The sequence below is a fragment of the Gadus macrocephalus genome, chromosome 1 (genome assembly GCF_031168955.1).
Source record: "Gadus macrocephalus chromosome 1, ASM3116895v1".
NCBI classification, from domain to species: domain Eukaryota; kingdom Metazoa; phylum Chordata; class Actinopteri; order Gadiformes; family Gadidae; genus Gadus; species Gadus macrocephalus.
The window spans coordinates 4,876,139-4,896,138 of record NC_082382.1 but is presented as its reverse complement, the minus strand read 5'-3'; the positions used below and the strand labels follow the sequence as shown (position 1 = coordinate 4,896,138).

Sequence of the window (20,000 nt, the reverse complement as noted above, 5' to 3'; positions counted from 1 at the left end):
TTGTGTAAAGTGGATGACTAAGTATTTACATTCACATCCGAGTCCTTCAGCACACTCTTCCATCCAACTCTCCGAGAAAGAATGAGTACAATTCCAGCACCCACACTTTCTGACCCTTACCCCTCCCCCTTACCCCTCCCCCTTGTTTTGAAGGGGAAGGGGAATGGGAAATGGAAGGGGAAGGGGAAGGCGTAAGGGGTAAGGGGTAAGGGGTAAGGGGTAAGGGGTAAGGGGTAAGGGGTAAGGGGTAAGGGGTAGAAATGGGATTGGGCCTAAGTCACGCTGCATGACCCCTCTCCCCCTCAGTCCTCTCGTTCGGTGATGCGCCGCGTCGCTCACTCTCTGCTGAGGATCAGCTGTTGTTTATGGTCTGCTACGTAGCCATCAGTCGAGCTCTTCAACATGGGGGAGCCCTGCTCCGGTCTCCCTCCCCTCTGCCTCCCCTCTCCTCCCTCTGCCTCCCCTCTCCTCCCCTCCAGGTTGGATACGTTCCCCCGTCCCTGAGAGAGCGAACGGCCAGCAGAAGCAGTCAGAGAAACATGAACAACAGGCGTCCGGACTGGTGGTGGTGAGTCCCCTTCCTTCTCCAGAAGCTGATGCGGCATTGTAACCTGGGGGAGGCTCCCTTCATGACGTCCATGGTATTGACTGGTGTGAGTGGAGCGGGTTCCACTCCGATCTCTAATCTAGTCTTAATGAGAGCCGGAGTCGCTCTCCCTGGGTCCCGACGGCAGATAACACAGTAATTGTTTAAGTGTTTTATCTGATGGGCTGGGCAGCAGTCAGACTGGGCTAGTGGAGTCTAGATGGCGTACAGGTGCATCATGCACACATCTCTAGGTCAGACTTGATGTGATCCCATTTCAGAATTCATCCTCGCACATCATTTAACATTATAATCATTATATCTATATTTAGAAAAGGTAGATAAATGGATAGATAAAACGTTCTTCAAGTGCTCAAGAAAGCACAAAAGAGCCACCCATTAAGGTAAACCTGTTCAATCATTTGCATATAATTGCACATTTACCTGTAATGGGTTCAAGGCACTTGTTTTTCCCCAAATAAAAGTATTTGCTTTTCAAAAGCATTCGGCAATGAAAAGGAGAAGGAACTTATTTTCACTGGAAATTAAAGATATATATCATTGGCGTTAAGTATTAACATAGACAAAGAACTGGAACCTAAACAAAACGTTGTAAAATGTTCTGTTGAGTTTTGCTTGACTTTGAGTGCATGTGTAGAGTTGATAGCATTTTGCATTGACGGCCATGTTGCCTTGCAGCTAGGAAATGTACCGTTGTAGTTTTTGTTGTGACCTAATTTCAGCAGTTTACTTAATACTGTCCCACTTTCTCTACAGCGAGGATTAAAGATTACTGAATCAGAAAAAGTCAGTAAATCTATATCTGAACATTTAGAAAACTGGAATAACAGCCAAAATATGGATTTATTTACATATAACATACATAGACCGATCTCTGATCAGATGGATGATTTCAGTCCCCCATCAGTCACATCAATCCAGTACCTGATGACCTCGTGACCTGATTGGGCAGCTTGTGTGCTCGACAGCAGAAGGAAGCACATGCAGCTTTCTATTTCCCCCACTGACCCAGAGCCAATGGCCTCCTTAGCTGGCCCACTTCAAAGAGAGGGGAGGGACACTCAAAAAGCATTCTGTCCTCGGAAAATGTATCCGGGCACGAGTTTCCAAACTCCACTTAAAGTCCCTGTGTACCAACATAGCTCTCTGGTACGTGCAGCACCCTGGCCTCCCAGCACACCAGGGAAGAAAGAAATGACAGCCATGTTGTTCCTCCGTACCATCTGTTGAGGCCATACCAGGCAAACAGCACACAGTTTACAGCACAGTCAAACAGGACTCTGTTTCCAAAGCACTTTCCAAGGTAGCCAAACAAGCTTTGCCAGAAGAAAAAAAAAAAACGTCCACGTCACACTCAATCATGTCAATATTATCGTGCTTATGAAAATATGGGCAGAATATATTCTTGTTTACAGATGGCCCCAACCAATGACTCATATTGGATTGCGCAATCGTTTGGTGAGCTGGAGTCGTCCCCAAAAAGTCACACTGCAGAGGCAGTTTAATAGTTTGATATACAAATACTTGGATGACATTGTAGTCATGCACGTGACGTTGAGAATGAAACAGCTTTGGAGGAGCCACACCGTTGTGTGCTCGCTGCATTACAGTCCGTCAAGAAGCGCCATCATGCCATTACATATTAACCGTGCTATCGGTACAGTTCTTATTTTAGCATGCAAGTTTAAAACCAATCCCCGAGGGCCTTAGCGGCTACAGGACATGTGAGATGAAAGACATGAAGGGAAGCAAGCCTACATCTCTAGTTAGAGCTTGAGAAAGAATATAAACCATGTAGGATATTAGAGGGAAAAGAGAGGAGATGGGAAGAATTAGACAATGGCACAGATAGAGCTACAGCGAAAATGGAGGTCTTTAAAATGCAATAGATATAAAATGAAAACCCAAATAAGAAAGATTAGCGGAGGGAGGGAGACAAAGAGAGAGAGAGGAGCAATGATGGAGGGCAGAGTACTTCATTCTGTTTAATAAATGAGAGTTGTGAGAGAGGGCCGATGGGCCTTCCTCTTGCAGTGCGTTCCCACTCAGGACCTGTGAGTGATGAGCTGGACTCAACACAACAGAACCCTCTAGAACATCAGACCCGCCTCGCTCTACCCTGGCACACACGCCTGTGTTTATTACGCCTGGAAACAAGCCGAGCTCTATCTGCGCTTGCCCAGAATCCCACTTTAGCTCGGAGCTCAACGCCTCGCGTTGATTTAAATCAGCCTTGTGCAGTTTAGTATTCAAGCGGTTTACGAGCTAGTTGTCTAAAGCAGCAATATTACACTATTTTACCGCCATGAGTTGAGATCCAGACGGATCTCAACTCATGGTGGTAAAATAGTGTAATATTGCTGCATTATTATTAGTAATATCGCTGCATTGGATTATATTGCTCATTGACAATGCTACATGTTCCTGTATTTGCCCAGATCTTGCTAATACTAATGCTGTACAACACATGATTATTATGCTCTTCAGCTTGTCTCTGGGTACTCATTCACACGCACACACACAGACACATGCACACACACTCACACACACACACACACACACACACACACACACACACACACACACACACACACACACACACACACACACACACACACACACACACACACACACACACAGTGTGTAAAGTTAGCATCCTCTGGAGGGCCGGGTGTGTGTGGTATCTAAGTAGATCAGGAGGAGAAGCAGTGTGTGTGTGTTTGTGTGTGTGTGTGTATGCATGGGTGATAGTGGTGGAGCGAGGCTCTTCACACACTGATTACATTCCAGCTAATTGCCTCAGGTCTCTGCAATGAGCTCACCGACAGTAGAGTGTGTCTGTGTGTGTTTGTGTTTGTGTGTGTGTGTGTGTGTGTGTGTGTGTGTGTGTGTGTGTGTGTGTGTGTGTGTGTGTGTGTGTGTGTGTGTGTGTGTGTGTGTGTGTGTGTGTGTGTGTGTGTGTGTGTGTGTGTGTGTGTGTGTGTGTGTGTGGGGGGTTCTTACCAATAAAAGAGTCCCCATGTTTTAGAAGAGTGAGAACAGCAAAATACTGTATGAGGGTTTATATACTGAGCCATAATTATTATAAAAGGTAATACTAAGGAAGTGCTGTGTTTGTGTGTGTGTGTGTGTGTGTGTGTGTGTGTGTGTGTGTGTGTGTGTGTGTGTGTGTGTGTGTGTGTGTGTGTGTGCGTGCGTGTGTGCGTGTGTGTGTGTGTGTGTGTGTGCGTGCGTGTTTGTAACCATTCACAATTATATTTGAGTTTTTGATTGCTTGCCTATATGAACCGAATTCTTACTGCTCTTATCGTTTTCCGAATACAATTATACTTTTTAAAATATACATAAATAAAAAAAATACATATATATGTTATGTATATGGATATATAACATCATATCGGCATAAAAAGGGAATTCAATTCAACCTGCCAAATTGTGCACACACAACATTTTCCTTCAAATTGAATGTGTGTCGTGGTTTTGAATGTCTCTCCTAAGGGTGGTTTGATGTCGTTAAAAAGGAAGGAGGGATTGAATATGCAGTGTTTTCAGAGTGCCCTCGATTCCACATCACAGTTTAACACGACTGGGTTGGTGGAAGCCTGAGTGTTTGCACAGGCAGCTCAGCCACTGTGGGGATTTGAGGGTGTTGTTCTATAAATATACCCCTAGCTAGAGGAGAATCTAGGCTGCACATATCCCCAAAACCATACACACGCAAAACCATACAAACGTACACATGCACACACAGGCACAACCATACACACATACACGCACACGCACAACCATACGCATGCACAACCATACACATGTTCAACCATACGTGTACACACACACGCACACACACATCTCCCTAGTGCAAACACCCAGACACAGGTACACACACAGACACACACACCCACACATGTACTTCTCTGCCATGCATAATTCAAACCTAGGAAGATAAGCAGGCAATAAAAAAAGCACTACACTGAAAGCGAACATGAGAGCTGCCACTCTTGCCCACACACACGCGAAAGCGCACACACAAACACAAACTGAAAAGCCATTAAGGACAGGAGCCAATAAAACGTTAAATTAAGTCACATAAAAAAAACAGACATATTCACGTACTCAAAGCCTTCATTGTCGGATTTGAGTTAAAGCTCTAAAGACAAATTGAACACAGTTCATCTATTGAACACCCATGATGAAAGGGTGAGAGTACGAAAGAGTTGCTGAAAGAGAGAGTGAAAGACTGACAAAAAGAGATAGCGAAAGAGAGTGAGGGAGACACAGAAAGACACAGAGAAAGACAGCGAGAGAGAAGGGCAGAAAGAGAGAGAGAGAGAAGGAAGGAGAAAGAGTGAGAGAGAAATAGAGTGAAAGAAGGAGAGTGAGAGAGAGAGAGAGAGAGAGAGAGAGAGAGAGAGAGAGAGAGAGAGAGAGAGAGAGAGAGAGAGAGAGAGAGCGATAGAGAGAGAGAGAGAGAGAGAGAGAGAGAGAGAGAGAGAGAGAGACTAGCTGTTGACTATGATGTTCTCAGCCAATTGCACGCGTTGGATAAGGCCGTTGCAGCATGACCACAAAGTCCGACACATGATGGGCATACGGCCGTTATTGGAGGAAAATAATGTGTTTGCTTGTTTTTTTTGGTTTGGGACTCAAGTTCTGGGGGATTGGTTGATGAGTTGAAGGGGTTTTGGGGGATATGTGACTGAGGTTGGCAATATTTCCTATCACCAATATATTTCACCCCTATCAATTGTATGCTTGTCTGAACAAGGGTGATGTTCAATAAAATAAGAAAATGAAATGTCCTAGATGGAAAAAAAGGAAAAGAGATAAGCTGCTGAATTGATCAAGGTTTATAGAATAATTCTTGAGCCAAATGTTCTTCAGTCATTCTTGAGGCTAGGACTCACAGAATGACTTGCTTACGTCAGTTCTAAAGGGCAAGGAAGTCACATAAGACTGTGATATCGGGCCATCATGGTTCCTTAATCAAGACCGTCTAAGAGATTATTAACAGTAGGAGGTAAAATAGAATGCTACAGTAATAAAAACAACTATCAAAGTAATTCATTTCTCGAGAGTCGGCCTGTAACCAATTACCATAGTAAACAGAAAAGGCCGAGAGTCGCAAGCGATAAAAAGAATCCTAATTACGTTGTCTCCTTCTACTACCTTTGATCTTCATCCCAGTGCCCAGGCTACTCCTACACCCTCCAACGGCCCAAACCAGAGGAGGGCCGTGATGAATAGCCTGCTCTTCAATCTTTAGCGTTTAGTTCTTTGATGGAAGACAGAAGCGCTGGGGTGGTCGTAGTACCAGCTTCCACCAGCACTGTAGCATAGTTAGCGCGTAGCTTCTCTCCAATATCCATGGCTTTGTGCTCACACTAACACTCAAACAGAAACACGCCCCCCCGAGGACACAGCGGCCACAGGGAAGCAGCAAAACTGTAGGTCTAGGGTGGAGGGTCTAGGGTGGAGGGTCTAGGGTGGAGGGTCTAGGGTGGAGGGTCTAGGGGGAGGGTCTAGGGGGAGGGTCTAGGGTGGAGGGTCTGGGTTGGAGGCTCGGTGGACTCACCGTGGTGCAGCACATGAATACGATGACGAAGGTCCCGATGACCCCGCCGATGCCCACCAACCAGGTCATCCTGAGGAAGAGGATGACGCCGAAGATGTTCTGGATGCAAGGCAGGTACACACCCATCAGGGTCCCCAACTGAGGAGCCTGGGGGATGGATAGAGACAGACAGAGAGAGAGAGAGAGAGAGAGGGAGAGAGAGAGAGAGAGAGAGAGGGAGAGAGAGAGAGAGAGAGAGAGAGAGAGAGAGAGAGAGAGAGAGAGAGAGAGAGAGAGACATTTATGTTGTTTAAATCATTGAACAGGACTTCAAAACGTTTTTTTCTGAGAAAGGATTCGTTCATACATATATATTTATTCCTAACTTTAAGATTCAACAGTTAAAGTGGCGTTGTTGTTAGATGATGACAGGAACAGGATGAGGGGATTACATCCTGGCAGAGGCCCTGCTCAAGGCCAACGGCTCCCTTCCACTGTCGCTTCATTAGCCTTCTGTTGGCTCATTTAAGGAACCTGCTGCTGTAATCGCCTTTATAAACAGAAAGCACCAAACTTCTTAATAAACACTATCTTATTCATTCAATCGCTCAAACAGTGTGCCTCAGTCAGAGAAGGTTCTGGAATCTCACATTGGTTCAAACATTTAAAAAAAAGCAGTTCCAAACGCGTCACTGTTTGGATGCATCAATATTTGGAGAACATTCCATTGGCAGAACTGTACTGAGTACAGAGGTTTGTTTTGTTACTCCTCGGGGTAGTTTCTGTCCATGTTCTCTCCTCCTTTTGCTCCTGTTCTCTATAGCTCTCTCTCCCACTCTCCCCCCCTCCCTTAATCGTAGGGTGTGTGTATGCACACTGCATACTGATGGTGTGGTGCGTGGGTTTGATTGTGTGTGTGTGTGTGTGTGTGTGTGTGTGTGTGTGTGTGTGTGTGTGTGTGTGTGTGTGTGTGTGTGTGTGTGTGTGTGTGTGTGTGTGTGTGTGTGTGTGTGTGTGTGTGTGTTTGTGTGTGCACGCGCGGCTCATGCCTCTGTGTGCACGTCCTTCCGTGAGAGACAATGAGTGATTGCCAGCGTGCGTTCACGCATGGAGGTTTGTGTTTGGTTGCGTGCAGACATACATGATGGCGTGCATTAGAGTTGAAGGGCATGTCGTTTGACACTGTGCGTAATGGAGATGTATTAGTTTCCAAGCCAAGGGCACCTTGGCCAATAAAAGGTAATTGTGCCAATATCCCACTGGGATCCATTTTACCATTAGAAGGACCAATCCTAAGTCCCTGCTCTGCAACACGGATACGTCACACTAAATCAACGGCTCGGCTGCGACACGCAGCAGCCAAACACATCACGTGGGGTGATACAAGTGGAAAATCGATGTGTGGTTGACATGTAGTGCCTCTGCGCATACAGATTAGACAAATGTCAAGATTAACTGCAGAAAGCTACATAGTCATTTCAAGAAATTAAAGATTAATTGCTGTTGTTAAATAGAGGCAGCTACAATTGTAGTAATTATGTTCTGTTTATTTAATTTAATTTGTATGATTATCATATAATGCGTCTACGCATAGATTCATATAATTCAAATAGGAGTCATAGGATTGCATTATTCTATGCAATATTGTTCAAAAGTTTAAAATAGTAAGCGTTCATTCATTTGAATCTTTCTTTGCGTTTACTTTTTTATTTTTTTCACTTAAATAGTGACAGAGCACGTTAATAAAGATCAGTGTGCAAATATAAGAAGTTAACATGCCTTAGTCAGCAAAAATGCTAGATTGCCTTCATAATCCCTAGGCAGGTAACAAAAATTAAACATTACAGTGACAGTATACAAATACAAATGTAGAAATACGCAAGTAAAATAAAAATACAAAATACCTTATACAACAGTCAGATTAAAAGTAATCACATTTCTGGTCTGCCTTGAGCCAATAATTCAAACCTTCAAACTTTGGACCAATGATGTTCCTCATATTGCAAATTTCCATCTATTTACTTTTCTACTTTACTTTATGTGTACCGTTTTGTTCTGCCTTACTTTTGCACCATTTAGAATAATTTTTCATTATTTAGAATTGATTTATTGTAAATATTACTTATTTTATTTTCCAATTTTTCTCCTTTTCACCTTATTACACCGTGGGTTAATTTAAATTCCTCTGTTTGTCTCGCACATATTATGGAATTGATAATAAAGCGGATTTTGACTTTGATAATTGGGATGATCTTTAAACTGTTTTTTTTTTTTTTGGTGTGTGTTTGTCTGCATGGAAGGGCCTAATATTGTAAAGTAGTTTAAGAGGTTAGTTAAGCCCCGCCCAAACATCCTTGCATAGAGCCAATAGAGTGGCGAGTCACGCCCTTTCCGGTAGAGCTCATGGGACCTATGAGATGGAAAAATATGAATGGGTGTCAATGGAGAGAAAATAATTATTTGCTGGTCCCAGTCTTTATATGCCTTTAAATGATAATTTTTCATGCAAAGAAAATTAAAAAAATTTGTGAAGAAGTTTGATAATTTTAGGTTTTATGTGAGGCCGCTTTGTGAACTACAGCTCTTCGCTGCTCTCGACGCATATGATATACGTCACCACACCCGCACTTGGAACTCGGCACAGAGATGGCGATCTCTCTGCTCCACTTCACCACTTTTTTTCAAGGCGAGGATAAAAGCATAGAAAGAGGTGAAAACCACTATAAGTCGGGGCATGTGGAGAGTTTTAGTTATGTGCCATCTCTATGTGCCATCTCTGTGCCGAGTTCCAAGTGCGGGTGTGGTGATTTATATCATATGCGTCGAGAGCAGCGAAGAGCTGTAGTTCACAAAGCGGCCTCACATAAAACCAAAAAATTATCAAACTTCTTCATGAATTTATTTTGTTTTCTTTGCATGAAAAATTATCATTTAGATCCACAAACAACATATGTGTAATCCAGGGCATATAAAGACTAGGACCACTAAATAATTATTTTCTCTCCATTGACACCCATTCATATTTTTCAATCTCATAGGTCCCATGAGCTCTACCGGAAGGGGCGTGACTTCGCCACTCTATTGTCAGAGAACACCTAAATTGTTCCTAAAACCATTTCATGATGAAGGAACAGTTAAGCTATGCACTATTAAAATACAGCCAACAAATCGTATTTTCATGAGCTGACAACCGCCCAGAGGCATTGTGAATATATACTATTCCTAGAAAGGATTCCTTTATCTAGGTCTACGTAACTCTTTATTTCAACACCAAACAGGTAAATAGAAGCCATTTGATGCATTACCCAGTAGATTTTACTTCAGTTGGGTCGTGCCATGAAGCCTCCTAACACAAAATATGTATTTGCAGCATGACTGCATTTATGGATTTCATAAAGCCCCAGTTTTGAGCAAATCACCATAAATAGTGTCTGGCTTCAAACTAATAATATTTCTGACACAATGTGATTTGTCTTTCAAGTGTTGCCTTTCAATATTAATAACGTGGTGTTTGCGGAACTGTGTTAAGATAGAGGGGATGATATAGAGAGAGTGCGGGGGTACGAGAGTGTGCGTGCGTGAAAGAGAGAGAACAAATAGGTCCTGCAAATATAATTATATTTTAATTTCCTTTGGATAAACAACAGAGAGAAACAACCAAGAGATCACACACACCACTGTAATTAGCACGCTTCACACATCCCCGGCTGCACTGCAAAGACTGCACCAGGGCTTCTCTGCGTACAATAACATCAAGCACAATAGGTTCATTTGTACCCGGAAATATGCGTCCATACGTGCTGTGCATGAATCACGTTGGCCTGCCTTGGGTTAAAGTTTCTGCAGTATGTTCTTAGGGTTCTGGCAGAAGCATTCTTTAGGGATTGTAAAGGCATTTTTACAGACACAATGAATATATAATTCGAATGAAAGTGTGCAGATGCATCCTAAATGTCTGAATGGACATAAGGAACTATGAATTTATCCGACCCTTCCGATGTACCTGTCAATGCATGCATGTGCATTCACACACTCACGCACATGCCCCCCCGCCCCCCCCCCACCACCAGCAACGGTGGAACTCATTCTCCCATGGTGCACTTCTTTACCGTTTGACTCAAAGGTCCCTGGTTGGATGGAAGTGGGGTGGGGAGAGAGAGCAGTCCCTGTGTCCCTCAGGGTGATAACAAACAGGCTGCCTGTTGTCTCTCTGACCACCTACTGTCCCTGAGTCCTTCACTGCGCGACAGGGACCTTTTTTCTGTCGCTTCTTGTCCAGAAAAGAACGTTAAGCAGCCTTATTGCAGCCCTGATCTCACCACGCTGAGAGTGATGTGTCCCTGTTTAAGACCTGGTCAAACGGTTAAAAGGTGGATTTGGTTTCCTTGAGTAACTGGTTTTATTAGGTATTTTCCATTAAAGAGCACCTAGTATGCTTTTTTTCTACGTAGAACAATCCGGATTATCCATGTAAGGTAATGCCCTTTGCAAGTCTTCCGGAGGGTAACAAATCACAATGGAGTGGGGTTGGCAGGAGGGGGGCGAGGGGGCGGAGCAGGACGAAGCCGAGTGTTGACAGAGAAAGCGCCCAGATGAGAGGAAGAGTTTCCCGAAAATCTACATAATTTTGGTGCTGTGATTCATGTCAGCTTGCTCTATAAGAGTCATTAATAAGAAATTAAGACCAGAAAAGTAGTATAATAGGAGATCTTTAAATAGATATTCGGTTGATCCTTTGTGTTTCTTGCTTTATTGTAATGCTGGACAAGAACAGAGCATATAGCTCACACAATATCATCATGATATTGAACAGTCTGTCCACCGTTCAATCTTTATGCAGAATACTTTGTCTTGTGTGTAAGTGTGTGTGTGGGTGCGGGTGTCCATGCGTGTGTGCGTGCGGGTGGGTGTGTGAGAGCTTGTGTTTGTGTGCGTTGGGTACTTACATCCCGACGGTGTGCCTGCTTGAAGGCAACATTAACCATTTCCGTGTAATAACTGCTCCCTAGCTTGAAATTACTTTTTCTTCGGGGCAAACTGCTCTTTGATGCATTCACTTTGACCATAAAGGCTGCTGCATGTGCAGAACCTCACACTAGAGTATTATTTTCCGCACATGCATAATATATAGATATATACATATATTTATACATATAATGTTTATTAAACAGCTTTGTTGAATTGTCGGACTTCATAGCAGACTGCTGCTATGAATAACATACGTTGCTATGGACACTATTTCCAACAGTAGAATCCAACGTTGTTATTCTTTAGTAAGCGGCCATTATATAAGCAGGCTAATGTACAGCTAGGCGATCATTATTGCAAAAACAAGCCCTTCAGGGTGATTGATTCCCCCTCTGGTTCATTTCGTGGTCCTGTCACCCTGTCAGGGTGTATTTCCTACATATATACAAACACATTTTTGGAGAGGTCTAACTCTGGATAGATGAGGTGGGAAGTGCTTTGTGCATTCATTTCTCTTTTTGAACACATATAAGTTTCAAGTTCATATACTGTTTCAAAGCTTTGAAATGGAAATGCAGTTAGGTTAGGGCACCGGAAAAACCTCAGTGTAGGCCAATATATATGCCCCTGAATGAGTGGTCAAAAGCCACTTGGCTTAATGATATTTACATAGGAGGGAGCCCAATTGCCACATCTTCTGTTCAAAATAATTTCCACCGCCAGCAGCTATTGTCTTCACTACATTCATCAAGGACTTGTAAAGAGACTCATAATATAAAAGCATACATTTATGAACAGAAAAAAGCAGAAAGCGACACAGCAGTTTGTAGTCTAGGTCTAGGTGTGTGTGTATGTACCTGTGTCTAGGTGTGTGTGTTTACATGCGTGTGTCTAAGGGCGCACTCACACTATGCAAAGTTGCCCTGTACCGTACTCAAGTATGTTTGCCCCCCCCCCCCCACCCGCTGTGCCGCTGGCCCGTGCTCACACTAGGCAATCTCAAGTGTGTTTCGTTGCTCTGTAACATGTGCAATGACAATAAAGTACTATCTATCTATCTAAATGCGTCTACTAGGTGTGTGCATGAGTATGTACGTATGTCTAGGTGTGTGTGTACATACGTGTGTCTAGGTGTGTGTGTACGTTTGTGTGTCTAGGTGTGTGTGTACATACGTGTGTCTAGGTGTGTGTGTACGTTTGTGTGTCTAGGTGTGTGTGTACGTTTGTGTGTCTAGGTGTGTGTGTACGTACGTGTCGAGTTGTGTGCGTACGTATGTGCATCTACGTGTGTGTGTATGTACGTGTGTCTAGGTGTGTGTGTACGTACGTGTGTCTAGGTGTGTGTGTACGTACGTGTGTCTAGGTGTGTGTGTACACGTCGAGGGGTGTGAAGGGAAAGCTAAGCTAGCACTTGAAGGTTAAAGCTGCTGCTGCTGCTGCTGCTGCTGCTGCAGTACAGGTGTTGGAGCCAGAGGGGGTCCTATTGTAATAACATCTATCTCTTATTAGCAGCAACAACGTCTAATGGACTGGGCATCTAGCCTGTGAAGATAAAGGAAGCCTTATTCGTAAGCTTTAACATCTTGATGACTATATTTGATGGGTGTTGAATTTAAATACCTTTATAGATAATATAAAGGGTTACTGTAAGGGAAGCGTTAATCACTGCAGGTTGTCAATTCACACCAGAGAATGAGAGCGAGCAAGAGAGAGAGAGAGATCGAGAAAAAAATAGTGGCAACCATGGCTTAATGATTTTATCAGATCGTAAGAACGGTACAGTCGGACTATGGATTATTATAGTCTGACCCAAATAAAGATAAGAAAACATTACGGAATGTAATAAAACTAAACTAAAAATACTCTGCACTCTCTTTCATGTTTGTCATATTTGCAATCTTTTTGAAGGATCAAAGATTGCTATGTAGATAAGGCTGGTGGGCGGTCGTCTGCTATGGAAATGATTTACTCCAGCGCTCCTTCAACCACGGCATCTATGCCCCTCGGAAGGCAAGCTGCAAGCCCAGCTGCGCCATAACCCTCTTCAGACTACCAAATAACCCTCTTAAACCACACACACGCTGACGCAATAGCCATCAACAATAGCTCCGTCTTCGCCTCGTACCCCACGGCTGAGAGATACATTGCATTTCACAAAAGATTGCAAAAAAGAATAATTGAAGAGAGACCCTAGAATGTGGCGACCATGCCTGCTCCAGGCGCTAACACGAGAGGAGCTGATAACAGACACCGAGGGCCCTGATGCCTCAACATTGTCCAGACACATTTATTTATTTATTTTACCACACAAAAAAGTCTCTGCGGGATAATATCGCAGCCGTGCAATTGGCGAAGCCCGGGGAAGGGAACAGCGGCTCCTAATGAATTCATACGCAGAAGCAGCCCCGAGAGAGGCAGATGAAGGGCCTGAGTTAGCCATACGGCAGGGAATCAATGGCCCCGTGGGGGAAAGGGTGTTTACGGAAACAGCTCTTTATGCCATTTTGTTTGTTTGTTTGTTTGTGGTTTGGGGATTGCACATGCCACCAGACTCCAATCTCTAATGGAGAAAGAGGGAGAGAGAGAGAGGGAGAGAGAGAGAGAGAGAGAGAGAGAGAGAGAGAGAGAGAGAGAGAGAGAGAGAGAGAGAGAGAGAGAGAGAGAGAGAGAGAGAAAGGGGGAGAGAGAGAGAGGGAGAGAGAGAGAGAGAGAGAGAGAGAGAGAGAGAGAGAGAGAGAGAGAGAGAGAGAGAGAGAGAGAGTGCATGAGAGAGAGAGAGAGAGAGAGAGAGAGAGAGAGAGTGCATGAGAGAGAGAGAGAGAGAGAGAGAGAGAGAGAGAGAGAGAGAGAGAGAGAGAGAGAGAGAGTGCAAGAGAGAGAGAGAGAGAGAGAGAGGGAGAGAGAGGCGGTGGTGGTGGTGTGGAGGATGGAGGGGTGAGTGCTCCAGAGTAATGGGCTACCGGGTGGCAGCAGTGCTGATGATTTCCCCTGGGAAAGCCCCAGACCCACACGCTAGGGGGACAACACAGGCTGCTGAGGGCCACAGGTAGGCACTGAGAGACACTAGTACCACGTCCACACCGCCGGAGAGGCACCGGGGCACAGCTGCCCGCCAGTCCCAGCCCTGGCCCGTGCAGCCGGCACACACGCACTCACACACCCCCTATCCACCCTTGGGAGGCACAAGCAGTCTGATGTGTGGATGGCTCAGGTGTGCCCGCCACAGAAGTAGCACAAAAGGTGTGTGTTTGTGTGTGTTGTCTTTTTTGCACTGCCAAATATGCCCGTCTCATACCGGCCTTTTCCCTGCATGGTCCGCACGCTTACACTGACAGAGGTAATATACTGGCTTAATTTCGCACCCCAAATTACCCTCTCGAACCCTACACATATGGGGTTTTCAATTTCATGTAAATGTGATTACACGGCATCGCGGTACCACGGGTGGGACTTGGGTAGAGGTTTTGCTGCGTCTCTACAACAGAGACAATGCAGCGACATCAACATGAGTAGTTCTAACTGGAGAGATGGTGAAATCCATCATGGTTGAGAAGGTCATGCAGTCGCATTTAACAAAGACGGGGAAAGATGGTGCGATCTACGAAAAAGTAGCATCGGAACTTTTCTTACGAGGCTTTTTTCGGGATAAAAAACAATTGGTCAGCAAAATAATTAATATGTTTGCGTTTTTGCACTTGTAAATAGTTAATCGCGTTTGTAGTCTACACTAAGATGTAGTCTACTCATTCTTGAATGCGAGTGGCTTAAAAAAATAAAAAAATAAACATTCAGAGTATGCTAATTATTCTAAAGAGGTCTATTCTCGTGATCCCACCTACTCCAATGAATCAAGCAGTTGAAGATGGTGAAATTGAAGGGGTGTGCCAAGCCACGGCTTGGCAGTGTAAAAATGCCTTGGCAGTGTCTGTGTGTTTCTGTGTGTGTGTGTGTGTGTGTGTGTGTGTGTGTGTGTGTGTGTGTGTGTGTGTGTGTGTGTGTGTGTGTGTGTGTGTGTGTGTGTGTGTGTGTGTGTGTGTGTGTGTGTGTGTGTGTGTGTGTGTGTTTGTTTGTTCTGTTAAACTATAATATGTGCAATGTTGGTTTGGATTAAAATTTCACTGCAACTGGATTGCAATGATATATAATAGTTTATGCTCGATCAATTGTTTATTGTTTATTGTGGATCCCCATTAGTTGTCGCAGAAGCGGCAGACTAGTCTTCCTGGGGTCCAATTAAAATCAGAACAAATACAGTAAAAGTAGTGACAAAACTACAAATACATAGCAACAGTCAAACAAACAAACATAATTCATTGAGCGCCAAGCCAAGTCAGAGTCCCGAGTTCATATTTAACATAAATAAAAATAGGATTTAATTTGCCTCTTGAATTCCCTCTTCACAGGTATAACACGAATGTAAACGTGAAATTAAACTCCAATTCCTTTTATTATTTTTTATCTGTAACCTGTAGGGCTTTAAACTCCTCCTTCATGGTCTATAGCTCAGCTAGTGACTGGATACACTTCACCGAATCTAGAGTTCAGGGGAAAAGGGAAGTCAAAGAAAATGGAGGAATTGATCAAAGTAGTTTCATAGCCCGCAGGGATCGAGGAAGGGGCAAGGGGATGATCTACACGCACAGGGAAGAAGGAAGGCAATAAAGCTTGGGCCTGGGCTGCTTACCCCAACAAAACAGTATTTCTTAAACATTGCCAGAACTTTTTCATCGTTATTGCTTTTATTTATAATTTTTGTGTTTTTCTGGAAGGCGTTGCCCTTTATGGTGGTGATTTGAAAGAAAGAGAAGAGAGCAAAGGTGAGGGAGGCTGTGGATGGAAAGAGGAGGAGAGAGGAGAGCCTGGAGTAGAGTCAGTAGCAGAGGAGAGATGAGATGGTGCAGCAATGACTACTAGCAGGGGAGAGAGAGAGAGAGAGAGAGAGAGAGAGAGTGAAGAGAAAGTTCTCTCACGGACACGTCGGACAGCGAAATATTTGATTTAATCTTAAGGCATGATCATGGGAAAGTACTGGATACAAAAGTTACCAAGAACACATTCGCTGAAACAATAGGTGAACAAGATTCTTATAGGGAACGTTTCCATTGTGGGTAGGGAGTGGGAGTGACCTAAGGCCAAGTCAATTTGTGATACAATGGGTGGATATTGGACATGTCTGCAGGTTTGTAAGACATGGCTGTAAACAGTTTACACAACAAAGAAGTCAGTCGATTGGCCTGGTCACAAAACCAGACTTACTGGCTCCAGTGGGAACTTGAATACGAATTAACTTAACCTCTCTCAGTTAAGAGAGGAAGGGATTTGTTTTAAGTTACAGGGAGAATGTTATACAGTTCCTTCTAATGTAATAATTATATCAACAAGGTTAATATAATTTGTATGTGATTGTATATTTATAGTTATGATTGATATTTCCACGACAGAGAGAGAGAGAGAGAGAGAGAGAGAGAGAGAGAGAGAGAGAGAGAGAGAGAGAGAGAGAGAGAGAGAGAGACAGAGAGAGAAAGACAGAGACAGAGAGAGAGAGAGAGACGGTTTGTGTGTGTGTGTATGAGTGTGTGTGTGTGTGTGTGTGTGTGTGTGTGTGTGTATGAGTGTGTGTGTGTGTGTGTGTGTGTGTGTGTGTGTGTGTGCGTGCGTGCATGCGTGCGTGCGTGCGTGCGTGCGTGCGTGCGTGCGTGCGTGCGTGCGTGTGCGTGTGTGTGTGTGTGTGTGTGTGGGTTAGGCTGTGTGTGTTATCTCCACGCTCTGCTGGCCTAACGGGAGCTGATAAGGCGAATGTGTTTCTGTTCAGGTGCGTTGCATTATTTAACGGGCCGAGATGGGAGAGACCAGAGAACATCAAACCCCCCTGGCTGGCTGTAAATTAACCTTGCTGCGCTAAACACACACTCAATTAATGTGCGTGCAGTGTGTGTTTGTGTGTGCATTGTTTTACAATGCTATCACATGTTTGTATCTAGCTATCAGCAGAAAACAGACTGCCAGAGCCAAAGTGTCCATTGTGGAGCTCACTGTCTTAAACCCTGGTTGTAAAACCTCAGTCTAGTTGCACCAATCCAAATAAATTGTGCGTTAAGCGTGTGCTGATCTACCACGGTATAGAGCTTTGTGTGTCAGTTGTCCTCAAGGTTTAGGTGCCGGGCCAGATTCAAATGCTTCAAAGGATACTTCAGACACACTTAATGTGCTTGCAAATATTCACAGTTGACAAAGATAAGGATGAATATGATTATCAAGCTCCATAAATACAATGTAATGTAGGCATTCTGACCGAGTGAGAATGGCTTGGAAGCATTTTGCCCCATAGTGAGGGGAGCAGCAGGAGTGTCAGTCCCTGACCCCGTGTGCCACAACGCTCCTCCATGTGTCACACACACACACACACACACACACACACACACACACACACACACACACACACACACACACACACACACACACACACACACACACACACACACACACACACACACACACACACACACACACACACACACACACAATTTCATTTCATGGAGGAGAGAGAGAATGCACGATAGAAAATGAGAGAGATGGAGAGCAAGAGAGAGGAGCGACCAGGAAGGGGGAAAAGAGTCAGGTGAAATAGTGAGCGGCAACAGTGAAAAGAGAGAGAGACGAATAGAAAGAAAGTGTGCGAGCAGAATAGAAAGCGAGGGAGAGAAGGAGGAAGAGGGGTGGCTGATGAGGAGCTAAAATGCCAAAGGCAGCCCTAATAAAAGGGCTCTCGTGGCCAGGCGGGGATTGGAGTGTGGAAGGGGCCTTTTGATTGGCTCAGGAGGAACAGCAATGGTGCGGCAGTGGTGCAGCATGAAGACTAATTAAAGTATGGAGGGGAAGCGACTCTCTGTCCGCTAGCACAGAGGATACCCGCGTGTGGCAGAGGTCAGCCCTTATATAACGACGTGTGTGTGTGTGTGTGTGTGTGTGTGTGTGTGTGTGTGTGTGTGTGTGTGTGTGTGTGTGTGTGTGTGTGTGTGTGTGTGTGTGTGTGTGTGTGTGTGTGTGTGTGTGTGTTTCTGTTAAATATGAGGGGCTGGAATCTCTATGATATGATGCACTTTACCCACTTTACGCACTGAAATAGAAAAAACGTAATTTAAGTCAATGGCTAAATCCTTGACTTCTGGTAAATGTAATGAATATTGTGTGGATTGGTCTCGTCATTATACAGGCCCGGCTACAGCAGGAGAGTAGACAAGAAGAGTGAAGACTGAACTGGTGATGTGTTATTGCCCTACACTGGACTGCCGACGTCAGGGCTGATTGGACAGGCCTGGTCAAAGGTCATAAGCTGTCACCTGAGTGATATTCCTCCAGGAAATGACGTTCCATCCAATCTATACAGAATAAATCTATCCACACTCCAATCCATATCATCAATCCATCCACCGTTCAATCTCTATGATCCATCTCTACATCCCCTATCTCTGTTAATATCCTGCCAGAAAAAAGAAAGAACCGCCTTTGAATACAAACAAGGCCCAGCAAAGGGAGCCCTAATTAAATATTCAGGACAATGTATAATGTAAAGTTGACAGAGGAAAGTGTTGCATCATTTAGGAGCAGGCATACAAGCTTTGTGCCTCACCAAGTGTATGACACACAGATACAGTGCGCTGTGAACTACAAATGTTCAAATCCATCTTAGTATTGCTTCTGTGTTAGCATGTTGGTTCGCGTCGTGATTGTCTTATTATGTCTTATTTACACTGATATGGGAGGGGACTATAATGCATATTAGAGGCTGTGTTTAACCCTTTTATCACGTTATTGTGAAAATAAAATATTAAGATGTTCTTTTGAACCTGCCTGTGTAAGTGTTGCATAAATACAGCTTCACTTTGTGATTTTGTTAACTGAATACGCTTTTAACAATGCGTACATCTTTTTTTGGACGCAGCATTAGACAACTTATTCTCTTATCTCGGAATCATCTAGTATTTAGTCTTTGTAGAATATTTATCTTCTTCCATCACATGGAAGAATCCATCCACCTGTCAGACCACATTATTGTGCTGCTGAAATAGATCGTGAGGACTTCATCGGATAGGATGAGACTGCACATGGTAGATTGGTTAATGGAGTTACTGTCTGTCCTGTCCATCTCCGTCTATCTAATGATCTAACTGTATATACACATAGATATCACCGGTACCTTGATGGGCTTCTTGCGCGAAGACTCGGCCTCGTTGTTCTCCGCCTCCTCGTGCTCCTTGCTGCCCTGGGTCAGGTTGGAGTAGTTGGCCAGGCTGCTGAGAAGGCTGGACACCATGGGGATGGTGTCCATCTCCTCCTGCAGAGAGAGAGAGAGAGGGAGGGAGAGAGAGAGAGAGAGAGAGAGACAGAGAGACACAGAGAGAGAGAATAAAAATAGTGTTTACCAATATATTAATATTATAAATCTATATATTATACAATACTCTTTATCTTTTCCATTAGCCTTAAATCTGACCAAACCTATCCTGCTAGCCGGTCTCCTATCAGAAGATGTGGCAAAAACAGAGCAAACTTTCAACAAGATCTAAGGCTGCACAGGCCAAAGATTGACCTGCATCTTCACTACATATTGTATCCCATACCCGCAGGGACAAAATCTGTGTATCAATCAGAATGTAAAACAGATGATCTTATTGAATTATTCATCTTTGCTTCAGAACATGAGTGTGATATGAGATTATGGACACACTGAACCACGTCAATATCATGTATGAGTGACGCAACATGTATGCAAAGTAGCAAACACAATGTTTGCTGCAGCAAATAAACAAGCCACCATTCAAACAGACTAATGAATACGGCTCTAGAACATTATGCAGCCACAGGGCTTTAACG

At 44.0% G+C, this 20,000-nt stretch overlaps 1 protein-coding gene across 1 annotated transcript in view; it reads right to left on the bottom strand.

Annotated features, from left to right (window-relative positions):
* Positions 1-20,000, bottom strand: part of LOC132466515 (solute carrier family 12 member 5-like) — a 140,285-nt gene that overhangs the window by 20,432 nt on the left and 99,853 nt on the right. Inside the window, exons 3-4 of the mRNA XM_060063770.1 lie at positions 19,324-19,461; positions 6,180-6,326 (exon numbers count right to left, since the gene is read on the bottom strand). Of these exons, the coding sequence (XP_059919753.1) occupies positions 6,180-6,326; positions 19,324-19,461 (285 nt within the window). The remainder of the gene's footprint in view (positions 1-6,179; positions 6,327-19,323; positions 19,462-20,000) is intronic.